The sequence below is a fragment of the Scatophagus argus genome, chromosome 8 (genome assembly GCF_020382885.2).
Source record: "Scatophagus argus isolate fScaArg1 chromosome 8, fScaArg1.pri, whole genome shotgun sequence".
In the NCBI taxonomy this organism is placed as follows: Eukaryota; Metazoa; Chordata; class Actinopteri; family Scatophagidae; genus Scatophagus; species Scatophagus argus.
Window position 1 is genome coordinate 22993509 of NC_058500.1, and position 25543 is coordinate 23019051.

General features: G+C 39.6%; 1 protein-coding gene and 1 pseudogene across 1 annotated transcript in view; one reads left to right on the forward strand and one right to left on the reverse strand.

Moving 5' to 3' along the window:
• ntsr1 (neurotensin receptor 1 (high affinity)) overlaps window positions 1–25543 on the reverse strand; it is a 49289-nt gene that overhangs the window by 7100 nt on the left and 16646 nt on the right. The window contains exons 2-3 of the mRNA XM_046396362.1: window positions 8922–9123; window positions 4034–4118 (exon numbers count right to left, since the gene is read on the reverse strand). Of these exons, the coding sequence (XP_046252318.1) occupies window positions 4034–4118; window positions 8922–9123 (287 nt within the window). The remainder of the gene's footprint in view (window positions 1–4033; window positions 4119–8921; window positions 9124–25543) is intronic.
• Window positions 10622–10737, forward strand: LOC124064062 (annotated as a pseudogene).

Here is a 25543-nt window from a genome sequence, read left to right on the forward strand (position 1 = left end):
CACAAAGATAACCTATAGTCAATAATGAGCCCAGACACATTCTGTGTACACACAGACAAAGGACTGAAACCGCTGCTATTCTGCTAATGTGCTGCTTTCGCTACACGGGCTATGTGCACATTATGTCACCCTGTGAAAGTCTGCAAGTCTGCAAGCCTGCTGGCTGAGCAGTTTAGCAGGGTTAGGTAAATGCTAATGTCAAAGTACCAGTTTCAGCTGTCTTCAGAAAGACAGAAAAAAAATAACAGCAGCTAAATGAACACAGCACCACTAAGTTTGTGGATAACATCCACAGTGATTTTATCCTTTCTTTGAGTTTAAATCCAATTTACTGCTGGAAGACAAACATATGTTGTTTGGAGACTGATGTATCTTAACGGAAGATAATCCTGTTGGTCTGCGTTCTTCACTGCTCTTAAACAGTCTGGTTGCAGTGAGCACAAATGAGCGTCTGAAGTGCCTTGTCCTCTTCTTGGGTGGTATGAGTTGGTGGCTGAATGAGGTGCCCAGCTAATTTTAAGTTAATTTCAATTCAGTTAAATTCAGTTTATTTATATAGAGCCAATTCACAGCAAAAGTTATCTCATGACACTTTTCAATTAGAGCACGTCTAGACCATCCATCCATCCATTTTCTATACCGCTTAATTAAATTTTTTAATACAGAGAACCCAACATGCAAACATGATGATGTTTTGTGTGTTAAATTACCCAGTATATTTAGTTAGCAAGCTGTGTAGCATTATTTGGTAAATTTATTACATAATAAATGTAAAAAAGTATGGGGGCAACTGACCAACAGGGACCTTCATGACATTGCATTCTGAATACATTTTAGATAGACTTTCTTTAATGTTTTTTCCCAGTCAGCAACAGACTTTTATGTTTATAGGTCCCAGTTTCCTGTGGTCCAGCCAAAAATAAGCACAAGCCAACAGGATGTTGCTTTGGTCACACACTCGTTCAGCTTCTTCACTGTCTCTGTTCTCTGTCTCCAGAACTGTCGAGCAAAGTTTATAACTAAGGACAGGCAAACAGAAGAGATACAAAAACTGGATATTCTTTTCAAGCAACTTTGACTGAACAGCCTTACTTATTTGCTGCCTTTTACTGTACAGAACAATAACATATCCAAAATAACACCCTTTACATCTGACATGTAGCAAAAATGTCTTTTTATACTGCAGGTGAGGCAACCCATTTTTGTGACAGCCGTGCTGATGCTGTATCCACTCCTTCCTTGGATGCCTGTAGCAAAGGAACCTACTGAGAGAATAATAACAGTGCCTGCTTCTCAATAACGCCTCCACTGCAAGCATGATACAGAACAGAACATGAACAGAAACACACATTAACACACCAATGCATAATTAGCGTGAGCCACTTAATGTAACAGCTGCTCAGTCACACAACAAGTAGTTGCTTAGTGATGTAATACAATAAATATTGAAATTTCTTATGAATAAGCAATGTAACTAATTCTAACTCATTTATCTACTATGCAGTTTTGTTTCCTGAATCCGTGAATCAGTAAATTGAGCTCAACAGATTTCAAAGTTTCTCTTCACAGTGTCAGTCAAAGAAAACAAAGATTGGTTTCTCCTTCCATGCAAAAAAAAAGAACGTTGTAGGTGTTGTGCAAAAAATAAATAGAAGCCCACTAACAACTAGAGACAGTTGGAGAAGCTTTGATCTACAGCAGCAGACAGATAAGCAATATGTTTTAAGCTCAGTCCTCCTCATGCAGTGAAAGAGAGGAACAGAGGAAACCTTGGAAATAAGAAACATGAAAAGGTCCTATTTGAGACACATGCTCTACTGATTACAAAAAATGTTACAGCCACTCTGTCACTTCTGTTCATTCATGCATGTCATCATTTTTTACTTTGAATGTTGTGAAAAAGCAATTGTTCATTTTTCTCTGATGAGCTCTGTATATGATGACAGCACAACAAAGTTGAATTGATATTTGAATTCTACCCTATAAATTAAAATGAGAAGTGCAACAACAGTGAATATTCTATTTTTAAAAAGAGAATAAATTACTTATTTTGCATATATTTGTGGATACAGTGTGTTCATGCGTCTGGCCTGTAGGTGGGGATTTACAGACACTGACTGACTAACATCTGGTAACACACTCAACAATGGAGCTGGATATCAGACTCCAAAGAGGGAGCCCATTAAGTGGAATGAAAGTTGTTGGCCCAACGCAAAAGCCAGAAGGTTTCCCATTTACTGGTTAGCTTATCCATTATGTGTCTTCACAGGAGGTGTAGAATGGACAGCACGTTAACAGCGTCTGCATCCTGCGTCTGCATCCATTTTCTATACTGCTTAGGGTCACAGGGGGCTGGAGCCTATCCCAGCTGACTACGGGCGAGAGGCGGGGCTCACCCTGGACAGTCAATCGCAGGGCTGACACACTCACACCTAGGGGCAATGTAGAGTAGCCAATTGACCTAACATGCATGTTTTTGGTATTGTGGGAGGAAGCCGGAGAACCCGGAGAAAACCCACGCAGGCACAGGGAGAACATGCAAACTCCATATAGAAGGGCCCTGATTTTGAACCTGGAACCCTCTTGCTATGAGGCGACAGTGCATAATTCTAATAATAGTCTTGTTAAATTCTACCAAAATCAGTGGTGTGCACTGGATGCAAGAGGGGTAGGCACCCTTATTCATAAAAGGCAATTTCTGGGTAACAACAACAAACGGTTTCCAGCACACATAAATAAATCACAGAGAACATTCAGTGTGGGATTTATCTTTCTGGATTTTATTAAGTCTATTAAGTTGCTGCTCATACATTCAAAGATTTCACATCACCTTACGTTATCCTCACGTTATCCAGGGTAACTGTTACCTAGTCCTGTAGACTGTTGACATACAGTATATTAAGATGAACAATGCGTCTCCATTTCCTCTCACTGTACAAAAGTGAAGCCAAAATATGCCGGATACGTACACTGGCATCTTGCGTTGGTGATGTTATTCAGAGCCTGTAACTGTGCAGTAGTGATTTGGTGGTGGAGCTGCAGTATTGAGTTCCTGCCCATACAACCGCAATCATGATGTTTCACACCTTTTTTGTAACATCAAATAACTAATTAAAACCAAACTTATCAGAAAAATGAAAACTTAAACACAGACAACATTAAAAATGTGTGTGTGATGATGATCTTCAGTAGATGAGACACAAGAACTCAACCATGTTTCACTTATTCCCACATTACAAGCAAAAGGTACCAACGCTAACATTAGCTACTTGGCACATTTAGAGCCGCTAAATAGTTCAAGAATAATATTAACCCTACCTGCCAGATATTGTCTGAAAGCATCAGTACGGTCAAACACCAGAATACAGTCGAAATGTTTGACTATTTAAAAAACTGAAATATGTCAAATTTGACTCATCAAAATGAATTACTACCTTCAGGATATAATATGTGATGACCCCTGAAAATGGGAAATTAGCTGACATTTCTGTGTGAAGTGAAACCAACCCTGATTGCTTTCTGGTGAGTCAGGATGCACACACACCTTAGGGTTTGTGTGTTTTATTGACTGAACAGACTGTATGTACAATAACAATGTTTTTACGGAAAATGCATGAATTTCCATCCCCACAATTACTGACTGTTTTAACATCCATTTACTAAAACGGTGCCTGCTTGATCTAATTAGGGAAACAATATATAGTTTAAAGGGCTAATCATTAGAAGAGAGAGAGAGAGAGAGAAACAAAAAGAGAGCAAGTGAGAGAGAATGTTAAATGAAGGCAATCTAATCAGGAAGATGTATCTATCCTGCTCCACTTTGTCAGACGCTCTTAACTGATGACCCTCTAAATGATGGCTATAGCCAATATTTTTGTGGTGTATGTGTGTGTGTGTGTGTGTGTGTGTGTGTGCATACACAATGGTTTTTTGCAAATGTGTATATGCCACATGGGTGTGTTTCTGTAGAAATCAAGTGAACAAACTACTTGAGGCTCTCTCGCATGGGAGGATGAGAAGAATCGTTACTCACTCAGACCAGTCAGAGACGTAACAAAACATGAGGCGGCGAGCGTGATAGGGCAGCCAGCAGACCACAAAGGCTATGACCACTGCTCCTGGACACAAGGGAGAGAGAGAGAGATCGCATCAGAAACCATGAAGAAGTCAAAAATATATTAGACGGATGAGGACCAAAAATATGCAAAAGGCTAGTGGAGTTCCCTCACTCATACAAAAACAATAGTAATCTGTTGAGTGGCTGGTAAAATTCAAACATTCAGCAGCCATTTGACAGTCAGACAGAAGCTAATTTTCCACCCTGCTTGTAAGAAATAATGAAATCACAGTAGAAGGGGTTATGAGGCCTGCCCGAGCTGGTTGAGAATGGCTGCTCTGGATGAGTTCATTTTTTTACGTTTTCTGTATTTTTGTGTTGTGTTTTGTTTTTTCTAAAGCAAAGGTTTAGTCAGCAACACAAAATGACACTGATGTGCAACTAATTAAGGATTTTTAGAGTGACAATGTGGGCCCATCTCCTGATAAAACTGTAACTAAAACTGAAACTGACAGCAAACAGACACTTTTATTGCTACTTGAAGAATGTTGAAGCAACAGTTAGCAGTTACTCTTTGAAATGTATACACGGATGTACAGGAAACTAAAACTTGTGGATGCAACTGAAGCCTTTGTGAAAATAAAGTTTTTGTTTTTTTAAATACTTGAAAATTTGAAAAATACTCTGAAAAGCTTCCTCCCATGCACTTTTGAGACAGTCCCTAAGTTCAGTTCATCAGTTTCCATCTACTGTCAAGTCACACAAGGTGCCAGGCCAGGATATGGGGTCATGAGGTAAAAATAGCAGCTGCAGAACATTAGTCAAGTCTTTCCTGCACTGCACAACCAAACTGATAAAGAGTGATTAATGGTTATTGCAGACAGACCTCACTGAGTCTGAATATTATACTTGTACAACTATGTACAACTTCTGAATTTCAGGCTTTAGCCGGTAAATCTGAATCAAGGAAGTTTTGAGCTAATTTCAACAATTAGTTACTGTTATAATTCAAGTTATAAATAGCTCTTTTCTTATTTGACTTAAGAGAGATCCTGCCACCACTGTACAGAGTGAGCTCAGTGGATTATAACAGTGTGTTTAGTGAGTGATCAAAAAACAGTATAACATGTACATATCATATGTATTACAACGTTCCTTATTTGAAAGCACCTAATTTAAACAAAGTTCAACTCTTTTCATCGCCACAGAAGATTTTTTTTTCTCTTCAATCTACTTCTGCACTTTTCAAAGGCAAAACACTCTGCCAGAGGACTTCAGGTCAAATTGTCCTGCAGGGGTTTTTTGTATTTTTCTCTTCTGTCAATACACTTCTGTCAATAGAATTTCATCATAAGTGTCACTCGTCACTACATTCAGTATATTTTCCTTGGCAAAACTGGATTCACATTGCCTCTGGAAGAATGAGCTCAAACAACTAAGTTCAGATGAAAATAGCTAGATAGATATATCTCTTATTTAAAACCTTTTCTGTGGTGTTGAGCCATTCAATAAGTTTTAACATCTTCAACCTCCTGAAACAGCTGTGAATATCTGTATCAGTACATCAGCACAAAATGACAAAGTACCTGTACTGTCTGCATATCAAGGTTTAAAAGTGAGTAAAACTAGCAACAAAAAAGACCGTATTCTGAGTGTCTAAATTCATGAATCAAATCCCTCATGGATCGTCTCTTTGGGATTTTGTTTTTGACAGAGTCTGTAACTGAACTGTCTTTGCAAAGTTAAATTAGTCCAAGTTGTCTGCTATTCTGACAATATTTCAGATGGCACACTCAGCAGCCAAACTTGGACTATTCCCTGCATCCCTAAGCTAAATCAACTCATTTGAGCCCCAATATCAAGCACAAAAAAATATGGATTTAACCATATTCAACACAAATTTTGCTGTGGAATGAACAGTAATAAAATAGCCTCAGTGTAATGCACGTTCACATTATAAGTGAGTGCCATTGTGACCTGCAGTAACATATATAGTTCATTACCACATACCTCACCATGGTACATGAACATATTTTGCCTCTCGGGTCACAGTGTGTTTGAATAGTCAAAAGCAGTTCATGGTTGCTGCTGTAATTTGTGGCTGGTGGTCTCGTGAATCCTGCTCTCATCCCCAAAATTTGAAGCAATTACCTCCAAGTTAATAGGGAACCTTTCTAAACCCCAGTCCCTCTGTAAAAAACTGCACTGTAGAAAACAACAAACAAAATGGATGCCTCTATGGTCCTGTCACAGCTGGGATCTGAAAAGCTACAGTAAGAACAACATCTTTGTTTTCTTGGATGCTGCTAGTTCAGGGCCTGGTTCCATCTTAGACATTGCAGGAAACTCATACAGTGCAACTTCAAAAGGGGCAATTACCATTGCATGGTAAGGCAGCTACACAACAGAGATCAAACAGATATTTGAGTGCAAATTTGTATGCCTGCTAGGAGAGATTACATCAGGGTTCTTCTTATCTGTCATGACTGTGCGGGAGATTCTCCCCAGGTGGTGAAGTAGAAGTAAAAGCTTAGGTATTCTTCAGGTGACACTTTGGGTGCAGTCAAGAAACACTCTGATCCTGTAATCTTGCTAACACTTAGCACTGATTGTTGTCATCAGTGTTGAAGTTACGAATATGCAGTGTTTGCTGAAATGTACACACTTCTGATATAGGTATACATATAGTGCTTGTATGCACAAACACATTCAAGCAGCAAAAACTGTGGGAGAGGAGTGAGACAACATACGTTCTAAATGTGTGTGTGTGTGTGTGTGTGTGTGTGTGTGTGTGTGTGTATGTGTGTTCGCACTACATCAGAGGAATCTATCACAAAGTCAGCAGCAGACGGGGATCTCATTTGTCAGGAGTCCATTCCATCATGGTAGCTCCATCCTCAGCTTTCTGCCCTTCACTGTCACTTTCAATTAGTCCCATTTGATCAGTCGGTCATCACCCATTTATCAGAAACAGTCATTCTGAAACCACAGCAACAGACTCTCCGCGGTGTCAGCTTAAATGAATAGGCTACATAGGTACATTTTAACTGTGGATGTCCAATGAAGTCAAAGAATATTAGTATATGGCCGCTTTCTTTATGTTGAGACAAGACATACTCATCCTATTTTGCACACACAAAGATTACACTTTGTTGACTTATATAAATGATCAGTATTTAAAAAGAAAATGAAGCTCTACTAATAAAACAAGGCAGTATTTTACCACTACTTCCATCTGGTCTGCACTAAATACTTTATCCCTTTATACAAGAGAGACCTACCCTCATGTAAACTATCATAAAGGGCCCAGTTTTAGTGGAGCCTGAGTCTGGACACTTTTTATGAGTAGTGCATAGACTCAAGAGTATAGTAAGGTCAACCTTCAAGAAGAGGAGGACATTTTTGACATAAAATGGTTGTTGTGCTTTCATATACTATATGAGAATCAATCAGAACCTCTGAGCAAATACCTCACAATGACCATGCTTGTGGTTATTTCTGGAAAGCACGACTCACTGTGAACTGTTTTAATTAACGTTTGTGAGATCTGTAGATTGATTTATAAAGGCTGATGTCGAAGTGCTAAATTATGAAACAGCTAGAAAGGCTAATTATGACAAACTGGTTTTTGAAATGGGATCCATTCAAATTGGAAGGATTATGACACACACACACACACACACACACACACACACACACACACACACACGCATGTGTAAAGGGCAGATGTAATCAAGTTAAAGAAGGACAAGGAGAGAGAGAATGGAGGAATTAAACTTTGCCCAATTCTGGTCAATTCATTACATTTGTGTGATAAAAATGGCAATCATAGCCAGAGTACTGTAACAAATCACTTCAAAATCCCATTTCTGTAACTAAAACTGCCAGGCATTAACGATGACTGCTGTAATTGGGAGTATTTTAGACAGAACTGGATCCATGTGTCTACTGCATTCACCTTGATCCAATTAAGCTTTAAATTCAATTTGTGATATGACACAGGTCAGAACAATAAAATGGGAATTATTATAAAAGACATCATGTAAATGCCAGAAATGTTGAGCTGTGACAGATAGTCACACGCCTCCCTTGATCAAATACGAGATCAAAACTGAAAGAAGAGTCTGTTGAAAAGACCTGCTGAAACAGTCATATTTTGTCTTCAAATTTTAAATCATTTAAACCACAAGTCTTGTTTCAATTTTAAGTCTTAACAGATGTCTATTTGTATTAGATCTTTTCCTGTTTGTAAAAAGTGGTTGTAAGTATGTTGCTTTCTTCAAATCCAATGAGGAGTTTATATATTATTTATTAGCCTAATTGATGGATGTGAATATTTAGCTGTTTTTTATTTGCTGATGTTCTTTGCCACCAGCCCAAATAAATTTTATTTTCAAATAAAACTAAATGCAAATGTCTCCTTTTTTATGTATTTACTTATTTATTTACTTATACTACTCATATGTTTTAATGTGGATATACTGATATCACGTGTTAAATAACATTAAGGCTTTTAGTAAAGTTTTTAATTGTGCTTTAACATAATTAGTAATAAGTAAAATCTAAACAAGAGTATCATCTCTAATCCAATTATTGCAATATGATTTGAGGCAAAATAATAGGAAGATTGTGATGAATTGGTTTTGAGTGTGTAACTAAAGGCTGACTGAGTGTTTTTGTTTGCTTCTCTTGCTGCATGGGGTGGACCCAGGAGCAGACACAAAATGATGAGGACAATCAAAAAGGCTCTTTATTAGTTGATCTTGAAGGCTAAATGTCTAGTTACACCAGAATTTAAAAAAATTACATAAGCAACTCTTCTTCTGTATGCACGTGTGTGTGCAGTCGGGGTGGGTTCACTTACGGAGGACAAGAACTCCATGTCGAAGTGACTGAGCGCGGTTGGGCTCCACGGTGACATTCAGAATGGTGGGATTTCCTCCAACGATACAGACACGGTTGTCTTGCTCGGCCTCACGGAACATTCGCAGCAGCTGATTGGCTATGACCCCATTCAGTGCAGATATGGCCACCATGGGTATCACAAAGGACAGAAATGCATTTACCTGTTGGAGGAGGAAACAAAGAAGGCTGTAAACACTTGTTAGATTTCAGACCTGACACACTGCCAATATATCATATCTTTCTTTTTTCAACAATTTTACATCAGTCATTGTCAGCCTGGGAGATTAGATCCCATCAGTCTGTTCTACCAATTCTATACTTGTGAAAGAGATTTCCTCAGGAGGAAATGTTGGCCTCTAATCACAAGGCTCTGGATTTGATCCCCAGCTACTCCTGTACATGTGCTTAAGTGCCTTTGGGCAAGACACTGAGCCCAAAATTGCCTTTCATAGAATACAGCTATGCAGTCTCTATAAACAAACATTTCAAATTTAGAATGGTTTGGAAAGAGCTCGATGACTTTCTGTCATATGACACTACCTTTGCCACAAGTCAGTTTGTGAAATTGCTTCCCTACTAGATGTGCCCCATTCAACTCTAAGTGTTATTGTGAAGCTGAAACACCCAAGAGCAACCGCTCAGCTTTGAAGTGGTAGGCCATGCAAACTAATTCTCCAGTCGAGTACCATTAACCCATAGCAGAAAAGGAGGACACAGCGAGATAGTTAGATTGCCAGTCAAATTTCAAACAATAGATAACCATTTGGGAAACATGATGGAGGAGAAGATGGCATTTCGCTTTCATTGGGCAAAGGTTACAGTCTCCTCATTGCTCTATACAAATATGATGTTTTCTCCTGACATTTCTGTCACTTCTGTGGTCTGTTTCCATTGCACTTCGTTTCATTTTGTTTTTTGTGAATACGCTAACTTCTTTACACGAGAAAATTGTTAAAGCTTTTTTGCAATATTTCAACTTTTTTTTCTTTTAAGGTATGGCATTTCCACTCAGATTTAGTTATGTGAAAATTGATAATGTCCATAAAAATAAGTGGATGGAAAAGCACTTACAGTGGTGTGAAAAAGTGTTTGGCCCCTTCGTGATCTCATGTTTTTGTGTATGTTTGTCACACTTAAATGTTTCAGATAAAACTAATTTAAATATTAGACAAAGATAACACAAGTAAACACAAAATGCAGTTTCTAAATGAAGGTGTTTATTATTAAAAATGAAAAAAAATCCAAACCTACAAGGCCCTGTGTGAAAAAGTGATTGCTCGCTAAACCTAATGACTGATTAAGCCACCCTTAGCTGCAACAACTGCAATCAAGCATTTGTGATAGCTGGAAGTGAGTCTTTTACAGCACTGTGGAGGAATTTTGGCCCACTCATATTTGCAGAACTTTTGTAATTCAGCCACATTGGAGGGCTTGAGCATGAACCGCCTTTTTAAGGTCATGCCACAGCATCTCAATTGGATTCAGGTCGGGACTTTAGCTAGGCCACTCCAAAGTCTTCATTTTGTTTTTCTTAAGCCATTCAGAGGTGCACTTTGGATGTGTTTTGGATCGTTGTCCTGCTGCAGAACCCAAGTGCACTTCAGCTTGAGCTCACGAACAGATGACCTGACATTCTCCTTCAGAGTATGGCTGTAATGGGCTTACAGCCATACTACTCTGAACACACCCAATCTTGTCTGATCTTGGAAGCTGCTTGTCAGGTCTGGTTAGTACTTGGATGGGAGACCACCTGGGAAAACCAGGTACTGTAAGTTTTGGGGGTTAGCCATAGCCTAGAGGTTTGAGAAGCGGCTTGTGACCAGAGGGTGACAGTTTGATTCCACCCTGGACTGGCAGGAAAAATTTGGGTGTGATGGTGTTATTAATAATTGAGAACAGGTGTGGCAGTAATCAGGCCTGGGTGTGGCTAGAGAAATTGAACTCAGCTTTTCTTTTAATATTTTTTTTAGACTCACAGCATGATTAAGCAACTGACATGTCTGTACACTCATGTTGCATCATTTCATATCATCCATCCATTTTCTATACCGCTTATTGATCAGGTTCAGGGGAAGCTATCCCAGCTGACAGAGTGAGAGGCAGTCTGGACTGGTCGGCAGTCAATCGCAGGGCCAACACACAAAGACAGACAACCACACACTCTCACACTCACACCTAGGGGGCAATTTAGAGTAGCCAATTAACCTAATGTGCATGTTTTTGGTATTGTGGGAGGAAGCCGGAGTACCCGGAGAAAACCCACGCAGGCACAGGGAGAACATGCAAACTCCACATAGAAGGGCCCAGACCGGGATTCGAACCTGTAACCCTCTTGCTATGAGGCGACAGTGCTAACCACTGCACCATATCTGACGACAAGGGGTCGAAAATGATTATGGATTATGGATTGGATCTGCAAATTATTTTCTTGATTAAACTACAAATATTATTGCAAAAGTCAGATCATAGAGAATCCATTAGAAAATGTGAGGCTTACTTAAAGAGAGAGAGGTTTGATGGACAGGGTGTAAAAAGAGTGCTGAATGAAAACAAGTAGGATAAGTCAAAAGTTCACCTTCACCTTTGGGTGACAGAGGGATGAATCACAAAGCTGTGAGAGAAAATTATGGCTGGAGCACAACAAATTGAGTGGACCACTTTTTGTGCTCTTCAAAACCTTTTTGCATCCAATGTAATGCAGTCTTCCTTTCATTAAATTAATTCAGCATACATATGAATCAGTAGTTTTTCCACTCTCTCTGTGTTTTCCCTGGCAAATGAATGATGAAAACATATTGATTTCCCACTCATTTATATGCAATTCAAAAGTTCCACTAAGAAACACTCAGAAACACCCGATGAAATTACATTTTACATTTTGAATGCCAACTTTGATCAAATTTGGAAAAGAAAGTTTTTGTGCACACATCGAACCATGCTGCTCTGCTGTTGATAGAATGGGGGAAAAGAGGGAAAAGAAAATGAGCGTTGAAGATTAATACTTTGAGCATTGAGAAAAATACAGAGGGAATGGAAGATAAAGAAGAGGAAAGGGAAGAGGTGCTGCTAGACATTAGATAGAACAGTGTCATGTCGTGTTAGCTTTGGTTATGTTTTGTCTTTTGGCTTCTAGTCCTCATGTCATGATTCATGTTTGTCTTCATGTGTATCCATGTATTATGTTTGAGGTTTTTGTCATGTCCTGTTTTATTTTGAAAGTGTCACTTCCCCTTTGCTTTAGTTTATTCTGATTGTTTTCTCCTCCCAAATGTGTTGCACGTGTCTTATTATCTTGTCTATTAGTCCTCGTCTTCCCAGTCACGTTTGTCAGTTTGTTGTATTTGTAGCTGTGTTCGCCCAGTGTTTGTATCTCCGGTGCCGACTCCACGGGCCAGGCCGTCCATCGCCGTGTATACCAGTGCTCCTGTGCTGACTCTGAGGGTCCGGTTGACCCCCGCCTCAAGTTCCAGCACTCCTGTGCCGACTCCACGGACCAGGCTGCCAGCCACTGTGGAAACCAGCGCTCCTGCACCGACTCCGAGGGTCAGGTCGTCTGCTGCCTCAAGTCCCAGTGTTCCGACGCTGACTCCATGGGCCTGTCTGCCGCCGTGGTCCACAGCCCTCCAGTGCCGACTCCGAGGGTTCGGCTGTCTGCCGTCTTGGCTCTCCATGCCTCAGCCGATGGGCTGCAGCTCACTGATCCAGGGCTGGGTCCGCCAGTGCTTCTCGTCTCAGCGGACGGGCCACAGGTCACTGTAGCAGGGCTGGGTCCGCCTGTGCTCCATGCCACAGCATTCCTGCACCACAGTAGACCTTCTCGCCATGCCTCGCCAGGACACCATGTCTCGCCAGGGTTCCAAGCCACGTCTTGTCAGGTCACCACAGAGCCCAGTCTTTAGCCTGCAGGGGACCCAGCGGGTGGCTGTGGGATCAGCAGTTCATCCAGGCCCTGCACTCAGGCAGACCTCCTAAGGCCTCATGTTGGGTCCTAGCCCAGCACTTGGGCAGACCGCCTGAGGCGCTAAGCCCCACCTGGGTGTTGAACTGGGGCCGTCCATCCAAGGTTTCGGGTCAGGCGGGTCTGACTCCTTGACCTTGCCCCCCCCTCCACCTGCCCAGGCTGGTTGATTTTGAACTTTTTTTTTCTTTTTTTTTTTGTAGGAACATCTGGGATCTGTTCCTTAGAGGGAGGGATTCTGTCACGCCGTGTTAGCTTTGGTTATGTTTTGTTTTTTGGTTTCTGGTACTCATGTCATGATTCATGTTTGTTGTCATGTGTTTCCATATATTATGTTCTAGGTTTTTGTCATGTCCTGTTTTATTTTGAAAGTGTCACTTCCCCTGTGTGTCTGTTTCATGTAGCTTTGCTTTAGTTTATCCTGATTGCTTTCTCGTCCCTAATGTGTTGCACGTGTCTTATTGTCTTATTGAGGTGTTAGTTTGTGTAGATATTTGCTTTATCAAAGTAAGTGTAATTTTACATCAGTTCTTCCCTTCAGCGCTCCCCCCTCCACCCACTCCACACTCAGAAAGACAGCTGCAGCCCTGTTTTTCCAAGGGATAATCATGGATGAAAAATGTTAATGGCGTTAATGAACAGGCTGGCTGACTTTTGAGGGTCCCCTGCCTTGTAGACATTGATGACTGATTAAAGTTGAAAAGGAGGGCAGAAGAAAAGCAGCAAATCAAACTGCAGGTTCAGAGTGAGATGGAACTCCTGCTTGAGTGGAAAGAAAAAAAATATGAAAAGCAGCCAAAAAAAACAACAGAGCTAGTGTGCATACTTGAGACTGAAAGTGAAATATCAAGCAACAGTGACTGTGGGGGAAAGGATGTCAAAGAAAATAACTCAAAGTTAATATGAGTCTCTTATTTTGACCTTTTGATATGCACAAAAGGAAACTATAGGCGTAAGGTGTGGTGGGCAGTTGATGATTTTAGATGTGTGGACATTGTGATATTAAATGCCTCTTACTTCTGTTTCCAAACTATAAATAATCGAATTGATTTTCAGATCTGTTTGACATGAACAAACCAGTGGAAATGTAGCCAATTAGGCAGAAATGTTGATTATTGTTGATGATTATTATGATTATTATTATTATGATTCATATGGGACTCCCTGGGTGATGTACTGTAAATAACAGTACCAGAGAGCCCACCCCAGTGTAAGGTTATAAAATGAATGCTATAGGTCTGCAAAGACAACAAGGCCTGGATATCTCCTTCACTGACTGCTGCCAGGGTTTCGTCTGTGTGAAATAAATAACTCTTATCAAGTAGTGAGAACCCATTCTTCTAATTTACCTCTGTGTCACCAGAGATTTATGACTATTGTCCCACTTATCTTTTCTGGGGGATGTGACTGAAAGTGGGTGGTGAGTCTCTTTTCTGGCAGCTTCAAACCCTGATAAGAGCTTAAATAATAATAATAATGATTAAAAAAAAAAAAAAAAACTTTTCCTGCTATGTGGACATATTTATTGAGTCGTGGGAACTGAGCGCTTGGTGGGAAGAGTTAAGTAAACACATTAGATTAAAGGTTTGTGCAGGAAAGCGTGTGTTATGGGTGTGCGTATTTCTATCTGTTATTGTTTTTTGCGACCAATTTTTATTTCCTAATAATTGATTTTTCCTTATTTTTTCTGTTTTTTATATATACATTTGCCTGAGTGTTACAGTTACAGCACTGTGAAAAAGCAGGTATTCTGGTGGCTAGGGCTGTACTTTGAGCTCAAAACTTACTGACAATGATGATGTTAACATGCAATCTTTGTCAGCACGTTATGTTTACCATTTTAATGTAGGCTATTAGTGCGCTACCATTTCCTATTTAGCACTACACACATAGTTAATTTGAGGCTTTTTACTATACATAACCATTAGCCTGGGATAACAAGCCTAACTTGCAAAAGCAAATTAGTCTGGAACCTTTAAGTTCATGTTCAATTTCCATGGGGGTGTTATCCTCAAACACAAACCGAAATGCCTCTGGACGCAATTAGATAGATCAATGAAACTTATGACTGAGTGCTGAGCTGTTCAACATGACAGTAGAACATGCATAGCTCCAACTTGCTTATTTCTCACCTCAGATTTGTTCAGAAACAGATCTTGATGGACTCCTAACTGAACATCACGAAAAAGTGTTTATCCCAAGGACATGTAAAGATTAGATAATCATTTATATGCATCATTTATATGTGTAGAAGACAGTCCACAGAGCTATCAAATATGTCAGTGTGGACTGAAGCATCTTAAGGCCAAAAGAAGTCACCTGGTGAACATTTCCAAGTTGTATGTATGTAAATCTACTAAGTCTAATGCAGTAATTGTAACTGCAGGAGATGAGGGATACATTATTTCATACTCTTTGCCAATTGAAATATTAATAGTCTACAGATTCATAGATTCAGTTTGCCTTGGAGTTTTTTTTTAGCCATACTTAATTTTATGGCAAGAGAAAAAACATGTTCTTACTATAACTATCACAACACCCTCAAGACTCTGATTGGTATTACAGCGTCAGAGTCCATTTCCTGTCTCTAAAACATGTGTGGGGGAGTGGAGGGTATCTGATAAGGGGGTCACATTGCATGAAACCTGGTGACTTCGTAATGACAGAGGCTTCCTTGTAAGTGAAGAATTATCAAAGCATTGTGCTACCTTAGTCGTGCCCCCATTCCTCTAAGGGATTCAGCAACAATTGTTTTCCACTAGAACATACAATGTCCATCATGGGATAGCCAGCTGATGGCTATTGACCAACAACAACAATGACTGTTTTCAACACTGAAAGTCACAATCACAGAAGACATTAATTGTCAAATTTATCATTGTGTATTTATTTTACAAAGTCTCCAAAAAGACACCGCAGTTCAATTACAATAGATTCCAAAGAGATATGACTGCACTGCAACTCCAATTGAAATGGCTAATAGTTAGCTTCTGGACTCAAATGTCCAGTATGTCTCATTTTTCTCATCAGTGCTGTTTATTGCTTGACGATGAAACAGATTCATGCACTCAGCTCAGCTGGAAAAGCTCAGTTACTTTCAAATAATGTACAGTAGACATCACATTTATGTTTCACTTGCTGGATCGGATAACTGCAGAAGGCATTCCACCTGTCTGAACACAAAGTTTACTTGTCCCGGACAAATGCTAACATCATAAATCAGTGTTTCTACAACACTCTTCAATGGACACAGGATGTCAGGAGGAGCTGTGAGCCAAGCTGCTGCCAACGTTGGTTCACGTTAGTTAATTTAATGTTAGTTAACTTAAGATTCAGATGTCTAATGATTAAAAAACTTCATCCAGTGAAAAGATACAGTGTTAGTTAAAATGACCAAGAGCTAAAAAGTGGCCATGACATCACCTGAAGCAGAAAGTAGTTGACTGGCAGCCAGTGCTTATGGAATACTATTGAGAGAGCAACAGAATGAATCAAAATATCTGTTGTACACCCTACCCCTCAGTTTCTTGACTCAGTGATACTTGTTTGTGTGGGCTGCTTTGGCTGGGTTGAGGCCAAAGCTTATTAAAAGATTTTTAGGGACTGTGTAATTAAAAACTTAAACCATAACTCGGTTCAGCTTTTGTACATTTTTTGAATGTCACTTGTATGCATTATTGTATGTTTCCCACTGATTAGATTCCATTTAATATATCAGTTGTAACACAGATTGCAATTTGTTTGAATTTGAACATTTGATAGAAACTTCAGTAGCGTTAATTTGCTGACAAATAATTTTCGTCATAGTTTTCATTGCATCCAAATTGGATTTCGTCTCTGGCAATCATTTTCATCTTGTTTTTATTCATTGATGAAAATGTCAGTAGACTTTGTCATAGTTTTGTCCTCATGCATTAGTTTTTATTTGGTTAATGTCTTGTTGGAAAAAACTTGTGTGGAAAAAACTGGCCGTTGACAAAAACTATGACAAAAATTATTTGTCAGTGAAATTAACACTGGATTTTGATGACATCACTTTCTTAATACACTGCAGCTTTGCAGCTACAACAACTTCCACTCTTCTGGGAAGGCTTTCTACAAGATTTTGGAGTGTTTCTGTGGGAAACATTCACGCAGCAGAGCATTTGTGAGGTCAGACACTGATGTTGGACCAAAAGGCCTGACTTGCAATCTCCGTTCCAGTTTATCCCAAAGGTGCAGGTCAGGGCTTTGTGTCGGCCAGTCAAGTTCTTCCATACCAAACTCATCCAGCCAAGTCTGTATGGACTTTGATTTGTGCACTGGGGCACAGTCATGCTGGAATAGAAAAGGTCTTTCCCCAAACTTTTGCCACAAAGTCGTAGCATAGCATTGTCCAAAATGTCCTGGTATGCTGAAGCATTAAGATTTCCCTTCACAGGAAGTAAAGGGCCTCACCATTGAAAACTGCCTCATCCCAATACTTGTGTCTATATAATGTATTTTGCATTTAACAAAGCTGCAGTTTATCAGTTGCCCTGTGCTTGCCTGTTCTTGATCTGTTTCAGAGACATTCATTTCTCAAATGCCAGAGCAGATTAATTCTCTTCCAACTCCTGCTGCTCATCATTTCTGGGAATAGCTGATTCTCCACAAATATTTTTCAGACAGAAAACAAACTGGCTCATAGACCAACTATTTAGCCTAATGCTGCCCTTAATTTTGACCTTTGATCTTTCACTATTTTTTTTTCTTATACTGACCATTATGTGCAATGACAGTCCTAAAAGTTACCCATCTCTTCATCTCACCTCAGAACTTAGAACCTCAGCACAAATCATTTAGTCTCACTGAATAATCTACCAACACAGTCTTCACCATGACATTCAAAACCATTTCTTGATCTAGACAACAGAATGACACTGCTGAGTTGGAATACATAAAGCATGGTTCAGGTTCAGTAGGATATCTTAGTATCAGTATTATATATCATCACGGGGTCATATCAATCTTGATTTCTGACTGATCAGGCTCAGTTATCACAGGATTGTGTTTCAGCCACAGCTTTCTTTTCTTCCTCATCAGATATAAATGGTTTGCTGATGGTGGGTAACAGATGTACTATATTTGATATGTGATAAGTCTTAGTGTCCTGCAGGGCAACTAGAAGTACTTCTATTATAAACCTTCCACAGACATTTCACATCTGTGCAAGAAATTTCTTTGTTTGCTTCATATATGCCCTCAACAGTAAACTGAAGAGCAGCAAGATGGCTGCAGGCCTCTCCTAACCCTGCCACACATGTGCAATGACTGGCCCTAAATAACCATGTCTCTGCACAGCCAGGGGTGGTGAGGTGGGTCAGATGGCTGCACTGATGAATGTAACCATGCTGTCTGGTGAGATGTTATGTTGCTTTATATTGTTCACATAGACCTAAAAATAATAATTGTTTGCATCAAGTGACTTATAGGCATACAACGTCTTACCATTAAAGGACCTGGAGAGTACATTTATACAGAGGCTGTATAAATATATTATAAATGTATCATCATAAAGTAGTGTTATCACCCAAATGGAGCTTCATAATCTGCTGCACTTAGACTCACAGCATGATTAAACAACTGACATGTCTGTACACATCATTTCATATCATCCATCCATTTTCTGTACCGCTTATCCTTCAGGTGCACAGGGGGTCTGGAGCCTATCCCAGCTGACTACGGGCGAGAGGCGGGGTTCACCCTGGACTTTTCACCAGTCAGTCGCAGGGCTGACACACAAAGACAGACAACCACACACTCACACTCACACCTAGGGACAATGTAAAGTAGCCAGTTAACCTAATGTGCATGTTTTTGGGATTGTGGGAGGAAGCCGGAGTACCTGGAGAAAACCCACGCAGGCTCAGGGAGAACATGCAAACTCTGTACAGACCGGGATTCCAACCTGGAACCCTCTTGCTGTGAAGTGACAGTGCAATGCATCACTGTGCCGCCCCACATGGTGGCCCCTTGTCCAACCAAGGCAGTAATTCTAAGATATATATGAGGGGAGCACATCAATCTCAGTATTTAAATACACTCAAAATGCCCCCCAGTATATGAATATAAAAAAATATATAAATAAAAAAAGATGCTTCTCCAAAAATGTTTTAAAAAGACTACATGCTGTACTGAGGAGTTTGTTTGATTTAGGGATGAACCCTCCATCCCAAACTGATTAACAGTGTCCTGTGAAGGAACACACAGCTGGAGGCAGTGGCCAGTCATTTTCTTAATGCATGAGATGCAGTCGACTGTGCTGTACTGCTATACATCACCGCCTCCAGGCTGAGCCTTGGCTCACTTTGGACGTTCACAATTTACAGACTGCTTTGGATGAATCTAGCTCGTTCTCCCCAGAATTATACCTCACCATTCTTCAGTCCAGTGCCAGTGTTTAATGCCAATGCAGTGCCAGGGTATCCATTTTCCTGCTTACAGACTTTGCTGAGTTTTTTATTATCTAGCCATTATGCCAATATTCTCCTAAACGTAATAGATGGAATAGTTTAAACATATCTTAAAGATGCCTACTCACATTCATCACATCACATTTTTTGTTACTTTTGTTACAGAGTATAATCTGAGTCATTTTTTTTTCTTATTCAATGATTCAATTCAATTATAAGCAGCAAGAGCAGTGAGGTGGGAGGAGTTATTTCAATCACCTTGACTTCACAAGTAAAAGTTCTATTCAGTGTGTCCATGGGCAAAGTTTGGTGTCTCACAGAGCACTTCCATGGCTAATGGGCAAACTGTCTCAGTTTTTTATTACTAAAAGATGAGTAACTGAGGTCAAAGGTTGCAAGCCTGTTATATGTGCTTTATTGGATATTATCACCATGGTCACTTACCAAAAAAATACAATTAACACAATTAATTCATATGTTTCTGCATTTTGTAATCAAAATGTAAAGGTTTTCAAAAGCTCTAACTGTTCCCCTGGTAACACATGAGGGTTTGACTAATACCTGGAATAATCATTGTCATCCCTCAAGGTTCCTATCCAAAGAAAATGTAAGTCCCTACTTCAGTAAATAGGACAAATCTTAGATACGACTTGGCAATAGGAGATTTTTGTAGTTCGCTCAGCTCTGGATCAGCTATGAGTATTATTCAGAATACTGAACAGAATATTTACCCAGACCAGACTGTATAAATATATTTAATTGTATTGCATTATATTAAATAATTCTGCATCTATGCCAGTAACCTCAGCATCAATGACAGCTATTTTTATGAGACAGAGACAGGGAAGTCTGAGACACAGAGACAGACACCTGCCAACTCCGCTATTTGAACTATCCTACTTGATGTGGTCATATTCTTTCTAAATATTATTTGTCTGCTATGTTGAGTAAATCACCAGCTAACAAACCATGGTAACACTATGACCGTATTAAATCTCAAAAGGTTGTATCATTCTTCATTGAAGCTGACCCTCCAGTTGGATCTCATTTTTACTTGTGATACTTTCTTGAGGCTGAAACACGGCCAGTAATGAACAGGGATAATAACAAAGGTTTTCTGGAGTGCTGCCTGAATGCTAAAGTATCTCACCAACTGACCCTTAGCACAATCTCCATCATCATTATATTACATCATTATGCTTGTGTTTCTGTGTGGATATTTCATGGACTGTTCTGTGCTTTTGGATGTGCACAACAGCAGCCAGCTAAGCTACTCAGATATGACAACTGGAAAAGATCAACAGTTTTTTTCTTCACTGATGCCTCTGTAGGAACTTTATGGAATATCACACTAAGCAAGCATTCAGAAATAAAATGTGGCAGAAGGAAATAAAAAAGGAAAAGAAAATAGAACTGTAAGATGAGATTCTCTTGTTTCACTGCAATGACATTTAAAAAGTTCACATATATTCAAGACTCTGTGGGGGAGTAATGCATTTTTCTTTTTCTGGAGAAATGGCATTTTTAGGGGGGAGACCAGGCGTGGTTTGCAGTTTTTGGGGTTTTTTTCCCCCACACAATTAACTGAATAAAATGATTTCTTACATAAAAAATGTTTTGTTTGAGGACATTATTCTGTGTGTGCTATGGTGTGAATCATAAAGATGTTTTTGGCCATATGCAAGAGGACAACAACTAGTGTCCAGTGCCTCTAAGTGTGCCACAGTAGAACATTGTCAGGTCTGAGAAATTGTAGGTGTGAATTTTCACTTCACTTTAGTGCAGTTCTGTTCTTCTGGATGAAGAATAATGTTTTTCATTCAAAGTCCATACATTATACACATTTTGTTATATAAAAATTCGATACATTTGCAATAGCATGGTACTGAAGCCACCCAGCAGCAGAGAGCTGCCACCTGTTTCCTGACAGTGACAACAACTGAAAAACAGAGAGCAGCTGGAGCTCCTAATGTGCAATTTCTGCAATGTACAAATTATTAACATGTTAGCATGTTGAGCTTGAAATCGTGGTTGAGTTGAAAAAATGAAGGTGGAGAGTATTGCATTTTTTTCTGTTCCCCTCCCGACCTTAATAATATTTGTGTAATCCCTACATTTGCATGAATATTGTAACATCAGGGAAACAATGTTGATTTCACCTATTCATTAAATTAATGGCTTTAGCCATTGTTACAAACGCGTCAGTTACATGATCTTTCCTTAGTGCTATGTTGATAAATGAAGGGACATTTACCAAGAAAAACAAAGAAGAACAAGACTGTGTTATATTTGACACCTGGTGCATGGGGGGGGGGGGGGGGGCGGCTGAAGAGTTGGAAAGTTGAAGCATAGAAGGACAAGACATTAATTTCAGATTAATTCTTATTCTCTGACACCCTGTCTATCAACCTCCCAATTAATTAGTCTTGAAAATAACACATAAGTGCATTTTCTTAGCCTGACACCCCTAACAGCAGGACCACAGCATTTGCCTTCACATAATGAAGAACATAATAGCGTACAAATGTTTGAAACTACATGTGGAGATTTTTATTCACAAGCCATCCCACCATTCATCATTAATCATTTCCACTTCACTTGCCCAAAGTCCTCACATACACATGCCAAATATGTTATATGGCTATATACATAATTACTGTCCCTCAGGTATTACTGGTGGATGACAATAATATCATGTTTGGTACCCTCCAGTAGAAAGGTCTGTTAAACAGGGTTAATTAAAAAGGTATCTAACCAAGAATGAATGAAAGAGGAGAGATTCAGTGGAGAGAGTCACTAAAACGTCTCACACTATGTCTAACACCAGAGAATTTCCTCCTTATTCTTTAGTCAGTAGTTGTTTGTGCAATTAGTAGTTTAATTAACATTTTATTGATAAAGGGTATTTGAGTATGAAGTGTTACAGTCTCTGTTTACAAGCCAAGAACTTACATAACCTCCAGACTGAGACTGATTAATGAATTGGCATCATCCTTTCTCTGAGGCTGCTGCCCTGTGGTGAATTGTTAAATTCTGTCACTCAGTATTAATACTGAACATTTACGATAGACTGAAGTGAATGTTGTCACTCGGCCTCACTCTGTATTTAAGCTGTCCATATGAAAGAAGTTAATTGAATTTTCTTTTCATGTTTGTTTATGTTACATGCAGGGTGGCAGTTCATCCTTTTCCAAGTGTCAGTTAAACATTAACTACTGGGTTTATAACCCCTGCTTGATCTCCCTGCAAAGGATGAGGATTTTAAGTTAGAATCAGTTTTGTGGCACAAAGGCTTGTGGATTTTGCTTTTTTTCCAAACATCAGCTGTGAAAACCAGGTTACATTTTACACATACAGCAGTGAGGCCTGTGAGATTCCAAACTGTGAGTAAGTATGCTTGCTTCAGTGTCAATAAAACACAAGGGCTAATTCTTCTGTTTCTGGGGCTCAGCTGTTATTTATCTGTCACCGGTGACGTCAAATGATGCATTTGACGCACTTGACGCACTTGTTGCTAGATAAGCTTAATGTCGAAAACGGGCAGATTTTCCCTTTAAGATTATGTACACAGTAAAAGACTGTATTTTTAGTTGCCCTACTATGTTGCATTTTATTAGCTGGGGCAAGAAATTTTTGTATGTAAATAATTGTTTTCATCTCAAAACATTTTCACATTCAAACAATTTAATGCTGAATATAATTGTGAGTACGTTACAACGTTCAACTGTTCCACTCACTGCTACTGTTTGCACATTTTACAGCATTTATTTACTGTTTGATAGATGTTGAAAACAAATATACAGATACAGATTATACTTACATTAACAGAACATTAATAAGAGTACATGAATGCATTTAAATCAAATGTTCCATCAAATCTGATGTGGGGAATATGCTGACGTTTTTGGCAATGGTCAGACTCGGTTTCACAATTGTTTGTTCAAGACTCTTAGCATAAAGTAAAATGTTATTGAGTTTTTCCAACTCAAAAAAAAAAAAAAAACTATTTTGAAAGTTTTTTTGACTCTAAGTAACACTGAGTTGGATTTTGCTGATTTCAACACATCCTGCTTTAAGTCCATGTCTGTAACTCATAATTTCCTCAAAAGATATTTCAGTCATTTTCTTCAGGCACAAGCTTCTCCTGTGTTTAGTAAGCGGCTTTGGTCACTCAGTGGTTGTGATGAGTACTGTGTCATGTCAAAAGGTGACACAAGCGCATTCCTTCACAGAATCACAACACACACTCAAGTCATTTATCTAGCCTGCTAATGGGTTGCCTGGGTTTGTTTGAAATCTAACTCTGATGTCTCATTTCCTATACGTGCCAAATGCAGATGTGACAGATGTGACTGTATTTAACATGTGACTGTAATAGATTTTGTTGTTGAGTAATCCATCCATCCATTTTCTATACCGCTTATCCGTCAGGGTCGCGGGGGAGCTGGAGCCTATCCCAGCTGACTACGGGCGAGAGGCGGGGTTCACCCTGGACTGGTCGCCAGCCAATCACAGGGCCAACACACAAAGACAGACAACCACACACTCTCACACTCACACCTAGGGGCAATTTAGAGTAGCCAGTTAACCTAATGTGCATGTTTTTGGTATTGTGGGAGGAAGCCGGAGTACCCGGAGAAAACCCACGCAGGCACAGGGAGAACATGCAAACTCCACATAGAAGGGCCCAGACCGGGATTTGAACCTGGAACCCTCTTGCTATGAGGCGACAGTGCTAACCACTGCCCCTTGTTGAGTAATAAGTAACGTAGTTACTTCTGAATGGGTAATGTATGATGAGTAATCATGTGCTACACATCAGTAGGTGTAATATGCTCTGCTTAAATTTTAATCTGTGGGTGCAAACCAAGAGGCTCTGATCGTGCTAGAGATGGTACATGGGAGACAGTGTGCTAATGTTTTCCTTGCTCACATGTGGAGCAGCTTACCTTGTCTGCCTTCTGGCTAAAATTCCCACCTGGAATATCCACTGAAATAGGAAATTGGAAAAACAAAACAAAGAAACAAACAAAATAAAAAAAAAACCAAACATGCCTACCGGTTTTAAGATCAGCAACATGTGCCCAACTTAACACCAGTATGCACATAGAAAGACACTATCTGCTGCATTGCTATATATGTACAGAATGAGAGATTCAGTTGATTTATCCTCCTCTCCACTGTGTGAGGACGTTAGCTGACATGACTCCTGATGAGATGTCACTAAATGATGCAGCACTAGACCAAACACTTACAGGAGACAAGGGCAAACAGCTTCGGAATATTTCTAACTGTTTCTTGTCTCGGCTTTTATGCAATGCTGACATTCACTGTTAAACTTTTTGTTGGGAATAGTTTCACTCTTAGTGAAGCTTGGAGGAGGCAGCCAGGGAATACAGGCAAACCTGTATGCCTGTTTGTGTTTCCTATTGTAGCCTATGTCACTGTTCAGTATGGCTGGCATCTCATGCAGCTGTTAGCTGGCACATGTTGCTACAAACACATGACAACAGGGACAAACACAGACATGATTGTACCATACACACATATAAACTGACAAAAACAGTTAAGGCCAAAGCTCCACCAGCCCCTTGTTGTGATCTCTGTGCTTCACACCTTTGTTAGATCTTGCCAACGCACAGCTTTCATGCCTGTGAGCTGTCTATATGGATAAGAGAGTAGTAAAATTTAAAAGCTAGAGTTTGTCTTTGTTGGCCTGTGAGCACTTATTGAGGTAAGAGGCCAGGGTTAGTTTGCCTTTTCCAGAAGTGTGTGTAAAATACCACAGATTTACACCTCAGAATAGTAGATGTCTGCATAGTTAATAGTATTTCTGAAAACCTGTATCTTATTGTATTTTGTTCCATGTTCTTAAAGGTATACTATGCACGAATTCTCTAAAAGCAGAATATAAACTCACACAAAAATAATCGTGAGACCCTTCCCTCTGCCATTCTGCAATGTTTGGGACATTTCTGGGCTCCAACCTTTGGTGAGTTGATGTGTAGTCCTCAGCCAAAAATAGCTCACAGGGTGTGCGGTTGGGACCATATAAAACATAGGTTACTAGGTTACATCACAGTCTACATCAACATTTACTGATAACCTCTGCTTTCTATTACATGAATATATAAGGAATTAAAGGTCTGAGTATCTGTTTCACTGAGGGCAGGGCTGGCATCCATACAC